This window comes from Schistocerca serialis, chromosome 1 (genome assembly GCF_023864345.2).
Source record: "Schistocerca serialis cubense isolate TAMUIC-IGC-003099 chromosome 1, iqSchSeri2.2, whole genome shotgun sequence".
Lineage (NCBI taxonomy): Eukaryota > Metazoa > Arthropoda > Insecta > Orthoptera > Acrididae > Schistocerca > Schistocerca serialis.
In genome coordinates, this window is record NC_064638.1 from 917,469,844 (window position 1) to 917,490,147 (window position 20,304).

Consider the following 20,304-nt stretch of genomic DNA (forward strand, 5'->3'; position numbering starts at 1 on the left):
TTGTTTCATCTCTCCATACTTAATACCACAAATATTCTAAAGAATCTGTTTACATTTTCTAATCCATGGGTCTACTAACTAAATTTTTTTCACTTCCACTGTACCTTCCACTTCCTTAGCGCATGACCCATCAACCTATTACTTTTTCTGGTGAAGGACTACCATAAGTGACTTTTATTGTTTCCTGTTATTAGAAGCTCTTCATCCACACTTTATCTGACCATTTAATTGTAAGTGCCCTACATTATGTGGCATTGTTACCAAATATGTCCTTTTTGTTCTGTGCTTTTCTGGTACTCATGCAGTTCACATTTCACACCCTTACAGTGCTGTGCTTCAGGTCTACATTTTCATGTAATTTTTCCTTAATTCTATGTCAATAACTGGCACCATCAAAATGTGTGGGTGGATTAGTGTTCGCAGAAAACCTAAAATCTGAGCAATTTCTAAGATGACTGTTAATGCCTTCAGGAATCTCAGGCAAAAAATGGGAGAAGGAATATTTAATTTAGCCAAAAGAGAATTTCTAAGAACAAAATACTCAAGATTTACATGGAACACTCAGAATGCATGTTGCATTCCAAATATGGGAAGATGAGCAGCTGCCAGAGGGGTGGGCATTGGCACTAATGCATCCTCTTCACAAAAACATTAGATAAGTCAATGGTAGAAATTACACAGGAATATTGCTAGTACCAGTGAGCTATAAGATATTATTGAGGGCACTGCTGAAAAGAGTAGAAAAGAAATTAAATCTACAAACTGATGAATACAAGAGAGGTTTCAGGAATGGTAGATTATGTATAGAGTAGATCTTAAACCTGAAACTGGTAGTCATGTATCAAAACCAGAAAAACAAGAATTTCATATTCACATTCATGGACTTCAATAATGCCTATGATTCTGTAGATAGATTAACATTGTTCTATTTTTGAAGAGATGGATTTGGATGGAAAATCCAGTAAGCTCATCATACAGATCTTAAGCAACATGATGTCCAATATCAAAAACAGAGCAACACTCTCAAATGCCTTTAAGATTTATAGTAAGGTGATTAGGTAATGACAATAAAAAATGAAAGGATAGGTGAAATGTGCATGAGATACAGGAGGAAAGAAATGCAGATAGACTGCCAGTGGCAGACAGAGTTATCTTGTCCAAATTATTAGAGTATTTGACTGATAAAAGTACTCATCTCTAGTTACAAACAATGGAAATGAAAAGTTGCTAAGCATTTAAGATTTTGTACTAAAAAGTTCTTCTTCAGAAATAGGAAACACACAAACATTCACACAAGCACCTCCCACACAGACATGACCATTGTTTCTGGCTGCTGTGGCATAGCTTTGAATTGCAGCTGCATCTGATGTAAGCAACAATCTAGGGTGGGTGGTAAAGAGGAGGCATGGGATGATGAGGGAGAGCAATAGGGGGTAGGGGTGGGGGAAGATGTTGTGCTGCCAGTGAGAGCATGCAGCGATGTGGTGGGAAGATGATAGAGCTGCTAGGTGCAGAGTCAGGAGGCTGTACTGGGGAAGGGAAGGGGGGTTGGAAGCAAAAAAAGGAAGAAAAGTGGTGTTGGTAGGAAGGATCCAGATGGAACAGACTGCGAAGCAGCCACGGAAATGGAGCACTTCGTGTTGGACAGTATGTTTAGCAACTGGATGGCCCACTTGCCTCCTGGCCACAGATTGGCAGGATCCATTAAGTAACTCCCATTTACATAGCAGCATATTGGCTGCAGCTTAGTTTGTACATCACATGGCAACTTTCACAGATAGTTCTGCATCTGATGAGTCAGGAGAAGCCTGTGACAGGACTGGAGTAGGTGATAGTGGGAGGGTGTATGGGACAGACCTTGCATCTATTTCCACTGCAGGGATGCAACCCATGACACTAAGGGGTTGCGAGCAGGGGTGAAGTAGGGATGGAGAAGAATATTGCATAGAATTGGTGACTGGTGGAATACCACTTTGGGAGGGTTGGGGAGGATTGTGGATAGATATTCCTCATTTCAGCTCATGATGACAGATAGTGAAACCATGGCACAGAATGAGATTCAGTTTCACAAGTCCTGGGTATTACTGAGTCATGAGAGAAGTACTCCTTTGTGGCCATACAATGATTACGTGGCAGTTGGTAGGTGACTGGAGTGGCAAGGCACAGAAGATCTGTTTCTGAACAAGGTTGGGTAATTTCGGTCTGTGAAGGCCTCAGCAAGACCCTAGATATATTTGGTGAGGGACTGCTTGTCACAATGGATGCAATGATTACAGATGGCAAGGCTGTATGGAAGGAACTTCTTGGTATGGAATGGGTGGTAGCTGTTGAAGTAGGGGTATTATTGTTGGTTGGTAGGATTATGTGGATGGAGGTGCTGATGTAGCCATCCTTGACATGGTGGGCAACATCGAAGGTAGCTCCTTGGGTTGGTGAAGATCAGGTGAAGCAATTGGGGGAGAAGGTTTTGAGGATGTGGAGGAATATGGATAAGGTGTCCTCACCATCGGATGAGATCACTAGGATGTCATTGATAAATCTGAACCATTTGAGGGATTCGGGAGTCTGGGCAGTTAGGAAGAATTCCTCTAGATGGCCCATGAGTAGGTTGGCATAGGACAATGCCATGCAGGTTTGTTTCAGGTGATACCTTCAAAGGAGAAGTAATTGTGGGTGAGGATATAGATGGTCATGGTGACCAGAAAGGAGGTTTGGGTTTGGAATCAGTTGGATTTAGGGAAAAGTAGTGTTCATAATGAGAAGATCATGGGTTCAAAATGGTTCAAATGGCTCTGAGCACTATGGGACTTAACATCTGTGGTCATCAGTCCCCTAGAACTTTGAACTACTTAAACCTAACTAACCTAAGGACATCACACACACCCATGCCTGAGGCAGGATTCGAACCTGCGACCGTAGCAGTCGCGCGGTTCCGGACTGAGCGGCTAGAGCCGCTAGACCACCGCGGCCGGCAAGATCATGGGTATTGGGGATGTTAGTGTAGAGGGAAATGGCATCAGCAGTTATGAGCAGGGCACCGGGTGGTAAAGGAACAGAAGTGTGGAGAATTGATGAGGGGAAATAGTGGGTGTCTTCTATATAGAAGGATAAATTACTGGCAGTGGCAGTTGGTGATTGTGTACTAGTGGGCTACAGCACACTGTAAATATTGCACTTAAATGAAGCCGTTTCTCTTTTTATAAGTTGGAAATCACATTAAAAGTATGCCATTCCTCTTTGAATGTGAGCTGGAAATCTCATTAAAAGGAAGCCATGTATCTTCGAATGCATGCTGGTTGCAAATAAAATGGATGAAAACATATTTTGTAACACTTTCTCCTTGATGACTACACACCAGTGTTGAGTACTGAGAGGGTGGTCAGTCATGCTAAGATCAGCTCAGCGAAAGGATACAGCTGTCTGTTTTCTACTGCATGTGCTCTGATGTGACATCATCCCTTCTGGTACTATGAGTGTGTTGTTGCTCACAATATCAGGTCAATATTTTTATTTGAAATTGCGTGAAGTAATGTGCAAGTGTAGAGTATTGCGGACTTTTGAGAAGCAGTTGATGTAACAGTGTCGTCACCCCCCAAGCTGCCCCCCCCCCCCCCCCCAATCCGCTCCCCCTCCGCCTGCAACTGGCAATTTGTAGGTACAGGTTCAATTCCCACTGCAACTATATTTTAATGCTCACAGTGTTAAACTATTAATTATAAAATTTAAATGAATTTAAACAGTTCAATTCACATACATAAAATCAATATATTCTATTTAGTTATGATTACTACCATTGTAAGTCTAAAGGGTATAGGTCATAATAAAAAACATGAGTATACAATGAAATATAATATGATAGTGTTTTCTTTACATGATCTGCTAAAGAGGCCCTTTTTCCCAATAAATCTTTGGAGGAGAAAGTGAGAGTTAAAGGGTTAGGTGAATCTGCCCCAAATTTAAATCTAGCAACAGGAGATCATGGGATGGTGCTCACTGATTTGGCTCAAACTACATGCATAGAAGCAGATAGACATCCATTTCAAGTTCCTAGAATATTTCACCCAAGTGGACTGTAGGAAAAGGTAAAACACTCTCTAAGGATTTAAGTGCAGAGTGTGAGGGACTTTTGAGCAGCAATCCATGTATCGGTGCCCCAGCCCAGTGGTCAAGAGCACCTGACGGGCAGTTCCTTTGGTTCAGGTTCGATTCCTGCTACTAATTTTTTTTTCTTTTTTTAAACTTCATTCCTTGTGATGTTAAACACTTAATTACAAAATTTAAATATATTTAAACAGTTCAGTTCATATACATAAGATTAATGTACACAATTTAATTACTATTACTCCCTTTTTTAAAGGAGTGGGAGAACAATATATAAACACATTGTGAAACATTTATGACACGTCTGTAGCATCTATCAACATAGGAAAAAACAAGTGTGAATTTCTCATTGGAAAAGGAGTAAAGCAGGGTGATCCTATATCCCTGAAGTTTTTTATAGCAGTTCTCGAGATGGCTATGTCCAAAATGATTTGGAACAACAGAGAAATAATGATAAATGGTAAAAGGCTCACCAACCTGAATTTGCTGATGATGTAGTGGTCCTAGTTAACAGTAAGATGGAAATGCAGCCCTCTATAAAAGACTTAACAGATCGTTTTCAGGAAGTTGGTCTTAAAATTAATCACTCCAAAACTAAGGTTATGCGTAGTAAGTGGGTAGCTGAAGGACAAGTAACAATGAACAGCAACATCCTAAACAATTTTACAGAATACATTTATCTGGGGCAATTAATTGACACAAAAGGGGATTTGAAGCCTGAAATTTTTCGTCGAGTTAAACTGGGTTGGAGGGCTTATAGAAGGAATGCAACAGTTTTCAAATCTAACATGCCAGTCTATTTAAAGAAGACAGTTTTTGATCAGTATGTACTACCGGTTTTAATGTGCAGGTGTGAAACTTGGACTTTAAATGAATTTTTCACAGTAAAAGGTATTATAGAATGTGTTAAGACTCTAAAATGGCAGTGGGCAGAAAGGATGGAAGATGGACAAAATCAGTTTTAGAATGGAGTCCCAGAGAAAAACAAAGACAACCAGGGAGACCACCTGATCGCTGGGATAAGGAACTCAGGAAGGTTGTGGGCTTCAGCTGGCAGAAGACAGCAGAGGACAGAGATGCATGGAAACACCTCTTAAAAATGTATTTAATAACTTAAAGAGGCTACATCTTGTATAGAGTGAATTAGCTGAACAATAAATAAATAAAATACCTTTTTAAGTTGAAAGGCTGTAGGTGGTGCTAATATAAGTGAGTGTATGAGGAAATTTAATATGAAAGTGTATGAAAAGAGTAGGATCTGCAGACGTGATTTTGCTTTCCATGTTGGTTATTTGGGAATACTGATGTGTTGGGTACAGGGCAAGTAAAAGAGCTAGGAGTATTAACGCATTAATAAAAAACTAGTGGAAATTATAAACATATAAACAACATACTCGATCTTAATGCATTAGGTACAGCTAATATTGCAACAATAATGAGTCACATCTGTCATGGTGAAATAGTGAACCACAATCTATTTATTTGTGTAATATTGTAGCAAATTAGTAAAATTTTGCACAAGGAACCACTGATTAGATTTAATAGGCTGAAGTTGTTGGTCTGTAAGAGCAGAGATTCTCTCTGTAAGGGCACAGGTGGCTGGCCATAAATGGGCTTACTTGGTTGTTGGATTTATGGACTTTAGGGAGCACATAGGAGGTAGATGTGCTAGAAGTGGTGGAGGTCTGCAGAGAGATGACTCATGGTAGAGATCTGGGATGGGCCTAAGGATTTGAGGAAGAACTGGTGTCTGTCTGCATAAATGGCCACTGCCAAAGTGTGGCCAAGAGACAGCTGGACCACCCACTTGTTTAATGTGCTGCCAAACACAATGTGCTTCACTTCAAAGAAGCCTTCGCCATCTGAATCCTTCCTATCAACACCACCTTTTCTGAAATTTGCAGGTGGGAACTCTCCCAACAATACATCCTTTGTTCCCATAACCCATCTGGCCTAACTTTCACTAGTCTCTGTCCTCCACCTACCTATCCCCTACCCTGTTCCCACAACACCACTACACATGCCTTCTATTCCACCAATACACCTACTAGTCTTTTCCCCTTCTCTACTTCTCTCCTCACTTTTCCCCCTTTTCTGCTCCCCCCCCCCCCCTCCCCTCCCAGCATGGCTTCCTGACTCTGCACCTAGCAGCCATATTCTATCCCACCACATCCCTGGACACCCTCACAGACAGTATAACATATCCCCCCAGCCCCCCTCCCCACCCTACCTTACTATTTATCCCCTTTCCTGCCCCATACCTCTTCCTTGCCCCCACAACCTACCCCACATTACTTCTTATATTAGACACAGTTGCAGTCCACAGTCAGTAAACAGCAACCAGAGACAGTGGTCATGTGTATCTGAGTGGTGCTTGTGTGAATGTGTTTTCTGTTTCTGAAGGAACACTCTTTTTGTCTGTCAGTTTAATGTTTAGCAGTACTTTCATTGTTCCTGTCTGTGATGTAGTGCCTTCTCTGTGTGCTGAGTAGCACTCTGTCATTTTCATAATATTGTTGTTATCTCATCTTTAGTGATAGGCATATAAAGCAGGATTAAAATATCTCCATTAGAAGAACACACTGAATGATGAACATTGGGACATTTCCTAGATGGAGGTCATTAGAAGCAGGGAGAATTCAGATGGTGAAGAGATTTCAGTTCCTAGGTGAATAGAGAAAGACTGGTCCACTGAAAAAAGAAGCTATGGCAGCAATTTTCTTCAAACATTTTTGGAGAATGGATCATGGAAGACTGACATAACAGATACTATAGTTTTATGTGAGTAGCAAAACAAAGTGAATTAGGTCCAAAAGATACATGGATCTGAAAGAATACAGGGCACAGAAAACAGAGAACTACAACAAGGTAAGCCGTGGAGGATTAGCCGAGCGGTCTAAGGCGCTGCAGTCACGGACTGAGTGGCTGATCCCAGCGGAGGTTCAAGTCCTCCCTCAGGCATGGGTGTGTGTGTTTGTCTTAGGATAATTTAGGTTAAGTAGTGTGTAAGCTTAGGGACTGATGATCTTAGCAGTTAAGTCCCATAAGATTACACACACACCCCCCCACACACACACACAACAAGGTAACATCTGAATTGAAAACTGAGGCCACCAGTGGATTGTAGAACAAAAATAGATCCAGGACAAATGTTGTAGGCAGAGGAATGAAGAGATTTGCAAAATAGGAGATTGAAAGAAGGACAAGGATAAATCTCAAAAGACAAGAAGCTAATTCAAACTGATGTGTCTGACAGATGTATTGTAAAGCAGAGGAAGAAATTGACTAGTACATGTCTTCAACTGTAGAAAATTTCCACCATATGTGTGAGTCTGCCTACTTTCTAGAAAGTGGAATTATTAAGCTTTTTCTATTACTCTAACTTCTTAAAGTTTCAATGATCAGCAAATTATAACTCAGATCTCTTCAAACTTCAACTTAGTGAGCCTTAATGTTCATATATTGCATCTCTTTTCAACTGTGAAGTTTTCTAATGATACCTAACGCTGACATCTTATCATGAAAAAGCTTTGCTGTATCCTTCCACTACATTTTCCTCATATGAATGTTGACAAGTGAACTTATGTGCTTTTACGGTATCAACTATGGGTGACAACAATAAACCACTTATCATTTTTCAACTGCTTCATTTCTTTCTTCCCCCCCCCCCCTCTCCTCTCTCTCTCTCTCTCTCTCTCTCTCTCTCTCTCTCTCTCTCTCTCTCTCTCTCTCTCTCCCTCCCTCTCTCTCTCTCTCTCTCTCTCTCTCTCTCCCTCCCTATCTCTTTTCCCTTTTCCACAGTATCACAATCTAGGGTGAGAAAGGTGTATATATACATGTATATATGTTCTTACTTAGTACTTTATGCCAATAAAAATTGATTTTGTCGTGAAGCATATATCTCTATGAACTGAGTGTATGATAAATACTACAGTGTTTTTAATTGTGTATTTTGCAGCAATCATTAACAATACTTCATGGCGAACTGAAATGCAAGAAAACTTTACTTCTGTGGCTCCTTTAGCTTTCATGTACAAGAAAGAACACAATTCTGCATACAAAAGTCAAAACATACGGAATTTTTATCTTCATAATTTACCAATATCGGAATTTGTTCTTGAAGGTCTTGGAAATGTAAGTAGTTTTATTGACCACAATCATATATACATACAAACATCTTCAGTTAATTTTGACACAGATACTCATGAATAAAAATATGTATGTTTCAGATATATTCAGACTCAATAATCAACTTTGGTGTTGATAGGGCTGCACGTATAATAGCATCCACAAGTACTGAGCCAGTTTATTTCTACCGATTTTCTTATCCAGGGCGGTACAGTTTTGTGTACTACCCAGGAACTTCAGTACCATATGGTAAATAAATCAGTTACATAGTTTTTCCTTTGGTGTTATATTTATTGTTATTTAAGTAGTTCCTTTGTTGAAATAGAGCAAATCTTTTTAACAATCCACAAAGGAGTGAAAGATACAGAACACAGAATATTAACATTTTACATTGCTTCATTTTTATTCTGTGGTATCTTACAGTGGAGCTGTTTGGAAAGTAAAAAGATTTTACAGTTGTTATAAACAATTTGCATGATATGGAACATCTCTGTCCATGTACAACAGTGGTCATCATGAAGAAGTACCTTCAGTGCTGCACGATATATCAGTGCAAATGTTAACAAAGTAAAACATTTATTATGTGGTGCATGTGGGTAGGAATACTCATGCTGGAATAACTAAGGCACCAAGTGTAGATAATACATAATGTATTGCCATTACTGCAATACAGAGAAGAGCCCATGCAACCAGCTATTGTTCAGAGTGAACTGACTCAACCAAAAATATTCTTGTCGCACCACTCCCATCGCTGACTGAAAAGACTCACTTCCCTTTGCTATGATTATTGATGGTGGGGCCGACACAGGGACTCCCCCTTGGGAGTGGGAGTGTGAGCTACACAAGACCAGTCACACCATATCTGGATGATATTTAGAGTCTGTAATGTGACATGTGACTATTCGTCTGCATTGGAGTAGAGGGGGGGGGGGGGGGGGGGGGGTCTAGGCTGTGGAGGGCAGTCGAGTCATAGTTGCGGTTATCCCAACCTTCAACCTTCAACCTTCGTTTGCATGCATGTAAGCGAATGCTGTTTCTTAATGGCTGTGATGGTAGGACTGTGTAAGTGTGCAGTTTGACATCATGGGGAAGTTTGTAGCTGTGAGTGAACTGCCTGAAGAGGAACCCATCACCAACCTGCTGCTCCCTTTGCTGTACTTCCATGATGATGAAATCATAAACCAGTTTCACTGTCATGTCTTCTGCTTGTAATTGCTGCACATTGAATTTCAGTATGAAAGTGTTGTTTTCATGTGACAAATAAGATGGAAAGATATGTTCTTGATGAGTGTGAGAATTCGCATTTGTATGTGTTATACCTTCATCACTTGTGTCACTGATATCCCACAGAATCCGTGCGGGTTTATAACAACTCACTGAAACAGTGGTTGGTTTCCCATAGAGGAGAATGACAAAGGTGTTAGCTCTGTTTTTATCACTATCTAGGGCCTGAATATAATGGCTGCAAGGCAGGTCAGGTCACATGATCCCAAAACTTGACAAGGTAACAGTCTTTTAGAAATGATCTACAAAAGTTTTGGGTGAGCCATGTGCCTGCACAAGTGGTATTCTGAGGTGTGCGATATGCTGTTTCTTGTTACAGATGAGAGTATATAGTTCCTTATCTGCTGGTGGTTGTGTTGGTGATACGAAGTCAGTTAGTCCGACGAGTGACTCTCTGTATAGGATTTGTGCTAATGAAGCATGGAGGTCTTCGTAATAAACAGAGCATATGTCTAAAAGATCTGCTACAAGGATTCTGTTGAATTTCCACCATGAGAAGAGTGCTGTTTTAGGCATGCAGTGCTGGCACTGCACCAACCCATTGTTTTGAGAGTGATACTCAGTGGTGCAGTGCCACTGGACACTGGAAAGATTACAGAGTATGCTAAATAGTGCTGACTCGAACTGATGATGTTGGTTGGTCTCTTTGGAAGCAAAGTAGCCAAAATTTGAAATCCATAAATTCACCAAATTTCCTGCCATAGTTTCTGTCATGTTAGGGGGCATGGCTTCAACAAAGCAAATGGCCCGGTCAACTGAGTGCACAGAGACTGTACCAGAAGCATTCCAACTGTGGGTTGGGTCTGACTATGTCAAAGTGAACATGTTGAAATGCCCCTTAAGTATTGCTCATTGACCATATATTTGGCTGTGTATGCTGTCCTATCCTACAGTGTTGACAAGCAGTACAAGTTTGTATCCAGTTTTTGCAGTCACATTCAACATTTAGCTACATGAAACAGTCTTTAATTGTATATATGTGGTGTCTGTTCTTTCAGACAAGCTTGGACATTTCTGAAAGAAGAGGCACTCTTTTGATCCCAGAGTCACTATGAATTGAAACATGCAGGAATTAAAATCATTACCTGCCAGTGGGCATTGATTTATATTAATGGGACAAGCTGAAAATTTGTGGCAAACCTGGGTCTCCTGCTTATTTGGCAGAGTGCTGACCACTACACCATCAGGACAAAGTGGTCATGCTCAACTACATGGACTACCCTAGCATGCCTCCCATCAGACCCAGATTCTCAACTTACACTGCACACTACTGATACAGTGCCCCCACTCATTAGTATCATTACTTGTGGCATATCTCCAATTCCTGTAAGAGGTTGAGCTTGATGTGCATCTGCACTGAAGAGATCAGTGGCCAGCATCACCTTAATTATACACTATTTGGTCAAAAGTATCTGGACACCTGGCTGAAAATGACATACAAGTTTGTGGCGCCCTCCATCGGTTAAGCTGGAATTCAATATGGTATTGGCCCATGCTTAGCCTTGATCACAGCTTCCACTCTCACAGGCATACCTTCAGTCAGGTGCTGGAAGGTTTCTTGGGGAATGGCAGCCCATTCATCATGGAGTGCTGCAACGAGGAGAGTTAACGATGTTGGTCAGTGGGCCCTGGTACAAGGTTGGTGCTCCAAAACATCCCAAAGGTGTTCTATAGGATTCACGTCAGGACTCTGTGCAGCCCAATCCATTACAGGGATGTTATTGTCGTAATGTTATTGTGTGTAACCACTCTGCCACAGACTGCGCATTATGAACAGGTGCTCGATCATGTTGAAAGATGCAATCATCATCCCTGAATTGCTCTTCAACAGTGGGAAGCAAGAAGGTGCTTAAAACATCAATGTAGGCCTGTGATGTGATAGTGCAACACCAAACAACAAGGGGTGCAAGCCCCCTCCATGAAAAACATGATCACACCATAACACCACCGCCTCTGAATTATACTGTTAGCAATACACACACTAGCAGATGATGTTCACTGGCCATTCACCATACCCACACCCTGCCATCGGATCACCACATTGTGTACTGCAATTTGTCACTCCACACAATGTTTTTCCACTGTTCAATCATCCAATGTTTAAGCTCCTTACACCAAGAGATGCATCATTTGGCATTTACTGTCGTGATATGTGGCTTATGAGCAGCCACCGTGAAATCCAAGTTTTCTCACCTCCCGCGTAACTTTCATAGTACTTGCTGTGGATGCTGATACAGCTTGTAATCCCAGTGTGATGGTCTGGATAGATGTCTGCCTATTACACATTATGATCCTCTTCAACTGTTAGCGGTCTTTGTCAGTCAACAGATGAGTTCAGCCTGTACAATTTTGTGCTGTACCTGTCCCTTCATGCTTCCTTTTCACTATCACATTGGAAACAGTCTGGTGTAATGTTCTTGTAGCATTATGTAACAAATATGATAGCAACTACCTGAAGCCAAACCCCTCCAAAACACAAGTGTGTGCATTTCACTTACGGAACAGAGAGGCATGGAGGAAACTGAGAATAACCTGGAGAGGTCAACAGCTGACCCTCTGTGACATCCCCAAGTGCCCCAGAGTGAAGTTGGGCCAGTCCCTCACCTTCAAGGACCACTGTACAGATACAAAAATGAAAGTCAATGTGAGGATCAACATTATTAGGAAACTGACCGGCAACAACTGGGGAGCACACCCACAGGTTCTCTGCACATCTGTCCTCGTTTGTGCTTCTCCACTGCTGAATATGCAGCACCTGTATGGCAGAACTCCAGCCATGCCAAACAGGTAAATATTGCCCTAAATAAAACAGGACAAATTGTAACTGGCTGCTTGCGGGCAACCCCTGTTGACAAAATCTACCACCTCATGGGTGTAGCACCTCCAGACATCCGAAGGAGAACAACAGCTGAAGTGGAAAGAAAGAAGCAGGAGACAGATCAGAGACACCCCCTGTTTGGATGCGAATGTCAAACACCAAGACTCAAGTCAAGAAAAAGTTTTCTCCGAACAACGCAACCAATCCAGACATCACCTGCACACTCTGGCATAGCTCATCATCAGAGAAATTTTGGGACAACCCCAAGGAAGAACTTGCTGCAGGTCATCATCTCCCATACACGACGTGGAAGGTACTCAATAGACTGAGAACTGGAGTGCCTCAGCGCAAGGAGAACATGAAGAAATGGGGATACACATCAGGGGACGAACTATGTGAGTGTGGTGAACCCCAAGACCATCAGCACCTACTCAGCTGCAGGAAACAGTTAGAACCTGTGTCCATGGATGATCTGATTATTGCCAATGATAAGGCAGTCTGTGCAGTGGAGTTCTGGGCAGCACATGGAATATAAATATGCACATATTCTCTGTAATACTTGTAATATGTATGTATGATATGCTATGTATGGTAAATTATATTTAATATATTATGTTCTGGACACGTATAAATAAATAAATTGGAAACAGTGGACCTAGGGATGTTTAGAAGTGTGGAAATCACCTGACCACACTCAAAGTCATCACCTGACCACACTCAATGTCCATGAGTTCTGCGGAGTGCCCCTTTCTGCTCTCTCATGATGTCTAATGACTACTTAGGCCGCTGATATGGAGTACCTGGCAGTAGGTGGCAGCACAATGCACCTAATAAGAAAAAGCGTATGTTTTGGGGGGTGTCTGGATACTTTTGATCACATAGTGTATATGCGGTGTCTGTTCTTTTGGACATGAAGGAAGGCATCATTGGCCATCATCGCCTTAATGATATATACGGTGTCTGTTCTTTTGGACATGTCCAAAGAGATCATTGGCTGTCATCATCTTAATTATATGTGCAGTGTCTGTTCTTTCAGATGTGTCCAAAAGATTAGACACCCCATATATAATTAAGGCAATGGTGGCCATTAATCTCTTCAGTGCGTATGCTTACCAAGGTTGAACTCTTACAGTACCAAGATTGAACTCTTACAGGAATTGGCAAGATGCTGGGAGTAATGAGGCTAATGAATGGGGCACAACATCAGTAGTGTGTGGTATAAGCTGAGAATTCGGGTCTGACGGGAGTCATGCTAGGTTAGTCTATGTTGTTGCGGTGACCACTGTGTCTCGGTGGTGTAGTGGTCAGCACTCTGCCGAGTAAGTAGGAGACCCATGTTCAAATCCTGGTCCAGTAAAAATTTTCAACTTGCCCCATTCATATAAATCAAAGTCCAATAGCAGGAAATGTCTTTATTTCCTTTGTGTCTCAACTAATAGTGGCTGCGAGGTCAAGACAGTGTCCGTTCTTCTGGACATGTCTGAAAGAATAGACACCACGTATATAATTAAGATGATGACAGCCAATGATCCCTTCAGTACAGATGTACACCAAGATTAAACTCTTATAGGAAATGGTGAGATGCCACAAGTAGTGAGGCTGATGAGCAGGGACACATCAGTAGTGTGTGGTATAAGTTGGGATTTTGGGTCTGACAGGAGACGTGCTAGGGTCTGTGCAGTTGTGGTGACCACTGTGTCTAGTTGGCATAGTGGTCAGCACATCTGCACAGTAAGCAGTAGCTTGGTTTCAAATTCCAGTCCAGCACAAATTTTCAACTTGCTCAATGATATAAATCAATATTGGTTAAAAACAGTCTTGGTTGCAAGACTGTTTTTAACCAATACTGTTAAGCACTGGTTTGCTGTATGCCACATATGGATTGGAAGACTATAAATCAATGCCCACTGGCAGTTAATGTCTTTAATTCCTTTGTGTCTTAATTCATAGTGGCTGCAGGATCACGTCCAAAAGAACAGACATCACATATATAATTAAGGTTATCACAGAGTGTGCAGTATAAGTTGAGAATTTGGGTCTGACAGGAGGAATGCTAGAGTAGTATATCTAGTATAGACTGGGATGTCTCTGGATTCATTACAGGTGGTACAGACAAGTTGTCGTGTGAATTACTTTTGAACACATTATCCGAAAACTGTCTTGAGCAGCTAAATCGACAGCCAACGCATAATGAAAATAGCTTAGATCTGGTAGCCACAAACAGACCAGACCTCATCGACGTTGTCAGTGTTGAGACAGGGATTAGTGATCATGGTGTTGTCATTACGACTATGGTTACGAAAGTTAAAAAGTCGGTCAAGAAGGCTAGGAGAGTATTCTTACTAGAAAGAGCAGATAAGCAGTTGTTAGCATCCCACTTAGTAAATGAATTGACTTCATTTACTTCCGGTACGATGGATGTGGAAGAATTATGGGCAAATTTTAAACACATTGTAAATCACGCATTGGACAAGTATGTGCCGAAAAAGTGGGTTACAAATGGAAAAGACTCACGATGGTTTAACAGCGCAATTTGGAGAATGCTCAGGAAGCAAAGGCAGTTGCACTCGCAGTACAAGAAAGATCGGAAGAATGAGGACAAGCAAAAGTTAGTAGAGATTCTTGCTGCTGTAAAAAGAGCGATGCGCAAAGCATTCAACCACTACCACTGTCATACCTTAGCAAAAGATCTCGCTGAAAACCAAGGAAATTCTGGTCTTATGTAAAATCTGTAAGCGGGTCGAAGGCTTCCATCCAGTCACTCACTGATCAGTCTGGCCTGGCAACAGAAGACAGCAAAACAAAAGCTGAAATTTTAAATTTAGCATTTGAGAAATCTTTCATGCAGGAGGATCGTACAAACATATCGCCGTTTGAGTCTCGTACAGATTCCTGTATGGAGGACATAGTAATAGACATCCCGGGGGGTTGTGAAGCAGCTGAATGAGTTGAAAATAAATAAATCGCCAGGTCCTGATGGGATTCCAATTCGGTTTTACAGAGAGTACTCTACTGCATTGGCACCTTACTTAGCTTGTATTTATTGCAAATCTCTTGCCCAATGTAAAGTCCTGAGTGACTGTAAAAAAGCGCAGGTGACACCTGTATATAAGAAGGGTAGAAGGACAGATCCTCAAAATTACAGACCAATATCCTTAACATCGGTTTCTTGCAGGTTTCTCGAACATATTCTCATTTCGAATATAATGAATTTCCTTGAGACAGAGAAGTTGCTGTCCATGCATCAGCATGGCTTTAGAAAGCATCGCTCCTGTGAAATGCAACTCGCCCTTTTTTCACATGATATCTTGCAAACCATGGATGAAGGGTATCAGACGGATGCCATATTCCTCGACATCCAGAAGGCGTTGACTCGGTGCCCCACTGCAGGCTCCTAACTTAGGTACGAGCATATGGGATTGGTTCCCAAGTATGTGAGTGGCTCGAAGACTTCTTAAGAAATAGAACCCAGTATGTTGTCCTCGATGGTGAGTGTTCATTGGAGGTGAGGGTATGATCTGGAGTGCCCCAGGGAAGTGTGGTAGGTCCGCTGTTGTTTTCTATCTACATAAATGATCTTTTGGATAGGGTGAATAACAATGTGTGGCTGTTTGCTAATGATGCTGCGGTGTACGGGAAGGTGTCGTAGTTGAGTGACTGTAGGAGGATACAAGATGACTTGGACAGGATTTGTGATTGGTGTAAAGAATGGCAGCTAACTCTAAATATAGATAAATGTAAATTAATGCAGATGAATAGGAAAAAGAATCCCATAATGTTTGAGTATTCCATTAGTAGTGTAGTGCTTTACACAGTCACGTCGATTAAATATTTGGACGTATCATTGCAGAGTGATATGAAGTGGGACAAGCATGTAATGGCAGTTGTGGGGAAGGCGGATAGTCGTCTTTGGTTCATTGGTAGAATTTTGGGAAGATGTGGTTCATCTGTAAAGGAGACCGCTTATAAAACACTAATACAATCTATTCTTGAGTACTGCTCGAGCATTTGGGATCCCTATCAGGTCGGATTGAGGGAAGACATAGAAGCAATTCAGAGGCGGGCTGCTAGATTTGTTACTCGTAGGTTTGATCATCATGCGAATGTTACAGAAATGCTTCAGAAACTTGGTGGGAGTCTCTAGAGGAAAGGGAGGCATTCTTTTCATGAATCACTACTGAGTAAATTTAGAGAACCAGCATTTGAGGCTGACTACAGTACAATTTTACTGCCGCCAACTTACATTTCGCGGAAAGGCCACAAAGATAAGAGAGATAAGGGCTCATGCAGAGGCATATAGGCAGTCATTTTTCCCTCATTCTCTTTGGGAGTGGAACAGGGAGAGAAGATGCTAGTTGTGGTATGAGGTACCCTCCGCCATGCACCATATGGTGGATTGCAGAGTATGTATGTAGATGTAGATGTAGATGTAGTTTGTGTGGCTGTGGAAATCACTGTGGCTGGATGGCATAGTGGTCAGTGCATCTACATAGTAAGCAGTAGACCTTGTTTGAAATCCTGGTCTGGAGTGTCCGAGCAGTTCTAGGCACTACAGTCTGGAACCGAGCGACCGCTACAGTCGCAGGTTCGAATCCTGCCTCAGGATGGATGTGGGTGATGTCCTTAGGTTAGTTAGGTTTAAGTAGTTCTAAGTTCTAGGGGACTGATGACATCAGAAGTTAAGTCCCATAGTGCTCAGAGCCATTTGAAATCCTGGTCTGGCACAGATTTTCAACTTGCCCGATTGATATAAATCAACATCCACTGGCAGGTAATGTCTTTAATTCCTTTGTGACTTGGTCTATTAGATTAGTTTGTTTATGGGAAGTACTACAGGCTGTGACAGCCAGTGTACATCATCAAAAATACCCTTCTACTTGTTGAGTGGTGCAAAGAGTTTTTATGCAAATTTGTGACATAGTGCACCAAACTTGTGCAGAGAAACCAGGCATACTATTTTCAAGCCAGTTGCAGTGTTATCTAGGAGGCTGAGTATTTGTGCTGGTCATGGATTCTCCATTCCTTTGGTGTGTCAGATCAAGAGAGTTAGTGTCTAACAAAACCTCCCCCTAAGACAGGTCCTCTGATGTCAGTTGCATAAATCACAATAGAAGAATCATTTGGAACAATAAGTCCAAAGGTCAGTACCATATTTTGTGGTCTATAAAACTCTATGGACTATAAGACGCACCTTGATTGTTAAGCAATTTTTTAAAAAAATGTAACATTTTTACCACTTTTATTATTAGATTGTGAAGACAGACTAAAAAAGAAAATGTCAGTTTATAAAACCGAACTGACCTTTAAAAGCCCTGAAAATCGTCATCCGAACTTTCTTCTTCTTCTTCTTCTTTTTCTTCTTCTTCTTGTTCTTCTTCTCCTTGTTCATCATCATCCATGTTCTCTTCATATGTAAGATTGTATTCACCACCATCAAGAGCATTATTTATGGTGCACTTCTTGAAAGATTTGCAAATAATGTTTTCTCTCCCTCTAGACTATGACTGTTTTATCCACCGACACACTTGTTTGATTGTAGGTTCCCTTCAGCATGAATTCATGTTGGGTTTCATCCATCATCCATTTGTTCCATTCCTCTCTCATATAGATTTTAAATACTTTATTTATCAAGTCATCAACAGGTTTCAGTTGTGAAGTAAGTCCTCCTGGAATAACAGCAAGTTGTGTATTTCCCTGTCTCAGTTTCTCTTTCAAAGACTTTTTCAAATGACTACTAAACTGGTCTAGCACAAGAAGAGAACCCTTCTTTAATAAAGCACCTTTCCTTCTTTCCCACGCTCTGTTCATCCATAATTTCATATCAGCCTCATCCATCCAGCCTTTGTGATATATGTTAACAATAAGACCTGGTGGTACTTCAGAAGATACTGGCATTGTTTTGCATTTGAAAATGATCTTTGGATTAATTTTAGTAACAGCAGTACAACATGGAAGGACAACAATGTCGTGCATTTTTTCATGTCCACTTGTTTTTATAGCTAATCAAACAATGGAAATTCTGGGATGGAATGTATGATATTATGAAAAGGAAAGTTGCTACCCACCATACAGTGGAGATGCTGAGTTGCAGATAGACACAACAAAAAGACTGTTACAAGTAAGCTTTCAGCCAGCAAGGCCTTCGTCAAAAATAGACAACAGACACACACACACACACACACACACACACACACACACACATAAACACACTTATGCAAACAAAACTCATGCACACATGACTGCAGTCTCTGGCAAGTGAAGTTTTTATAATTAGAATTTTAGCACCTTTCATGGCAACAGTCCTGTTTCATAGCACATCAAATGTCAGAGGAGTTTCAACCATACTCACTATTTGACTTAGTTCCACATGGTTTTCTTTTTATGCTGAATAATATAGTGATGGAAAGGTAATATTTCCCCTTTGCCCTCTTGTGGCATTTTCTGAGATATTTTGGTTTTGGCTTACATGCTAAGTCCATGACACTGTAAACCTGTAGTACTAACCAACTCAACCCTTAAAGGCTCTTCCACTGTAGCGCTAGCTTACAAGCATGTATTTGAATCATTTTTGTATTAATTCCAATACCATTTTGATGGTGTCTTTGAATCTATTTAAATACATCATCTTCTAGCCATTTTATGTTCAGTACTGTATTTGCAAATTTAGTCTTCCTCATTTTTTTCAGTTTTTCTTTATTAGCCCTCTAATCACAAATGTTTTTTTCTGTTGGTTGAGGGCCACAATGTCATTCAGCTGCTCTGTTTCCATGTTCCTTCTGCATATGCTGCTACTTTCAATTTACAGTCTGCACCACATGAATACCTTTTATTTTTATTTTTTTTTTTTTTTTTGCATTACAAAAGTAGCTACTAACAAAAGTATTGTACTATTACTGATCACACAAATCACTTTCAGTTCAAGTTCACTGGTACAGTAGACTGCAATGATACATCATAGGCAGACAGTGTTCTCGGTTTGTATGGCAGGGTGGGAGGGAGACAGGGTTAGCAAGCTTGTGAATCCCCACAACTCATGTTCATTGCATCTGTGCACTGCTACTGCCAGTTGAATCCAGTATTACTAGATAGAGGTAGGTGTCCCGTAGCATTGAATATATGGCCATTTTAAGACTGTTGTGAATTTCAAATCAAATAGTAAACATTTTTATATTAATTTTGAGTATAAGGCACACCTGAATTTTGGAGCCAATTTTTCGAAAAAAAAAAAGTGCATCTTATAGTCCGTAAAATATGGTATATTCCACTCTATTAGATGGTTCTCACAGAGAATGGTGTTCACCTTTGAACCAGTGTTGATGGTGAAGAATTGGGTGGTTGAGTAACTCTGAATGAAGAGTTTGCCATCATCACATGGAACCAGGGTAAAATTAGTTTGGTCAATGTGTCATGGTTGTACGCAGCTTGGATGACTGCTGCAATCTGGGGCACCTACTGCAGAATAAATTTCAAGTTTAGGTGATTGCAGAAGGGTGAGCAATTGTGTGCTTCATTGCTGAAGTGTGTGTGGAACCAATAGTGGTGATGCTGCACTTGTCTTGCATAGGTGCAGGATGTTGTTGATGGCCAACGGCATGTTTCTTTTGACTGGCTGGAGGTCACAGCTATCTCAGTAGTTGGTGGTGGTGTCATCCTTGGTACCATATATGAACACTCATTTTGGCTCAGCTGTCTGTGAACTTGTGCCATGACATGATCCTTGGCTGTGCTGCTGGTTATTGTTGTCTGGAAAATCCATATATTATCAGTGCTGTAACATAACTGAAAGCCTATCAGCCAGAATGAATTTGCATTCTATCAGTTTGTTCTAATGCAATATGGTGGCTACCTGTAACTATGTTGGTAGCTTAACATACCACAGCTGCCATACACACTATCTGGCTTACACACTGTCTGGAAAAACTGATGTGCGAGGGTGTCTCTAAGAGGGCTTCTTGGCATCTAATCGTTCATTT

At 41.1% G+C, this 20,304-nt stretch overlaps 1 protein-coding gene across 1 annotated transcript in view; it reads left to right on the top strand.

Annotated features, from left to right (window-relative positions):
* LOC126412224 (esterase E4-like) overlaps nucleotides 1-20,304 on the top strand; it is a 237,478-nt gene that overhangs the window by 153,926 nt on the left and 63,248 nt on the right. Inside the window, exons 8-9 of the mRNA XM_050081716.1 lie at nucleotides 8,060-8,235; nucleotides 8,331-8,478. Coding sequence (XP_049937673.1) covers nucleotides 8,060-8,235; nucleotides 8,331-8,478 — 324 coding nt within the window. The remainder of the gene's footprint in view (nucleotides 1-8,059; nucleotides 8,236-8,330; nucleotides 8,479-20,304) is intronic.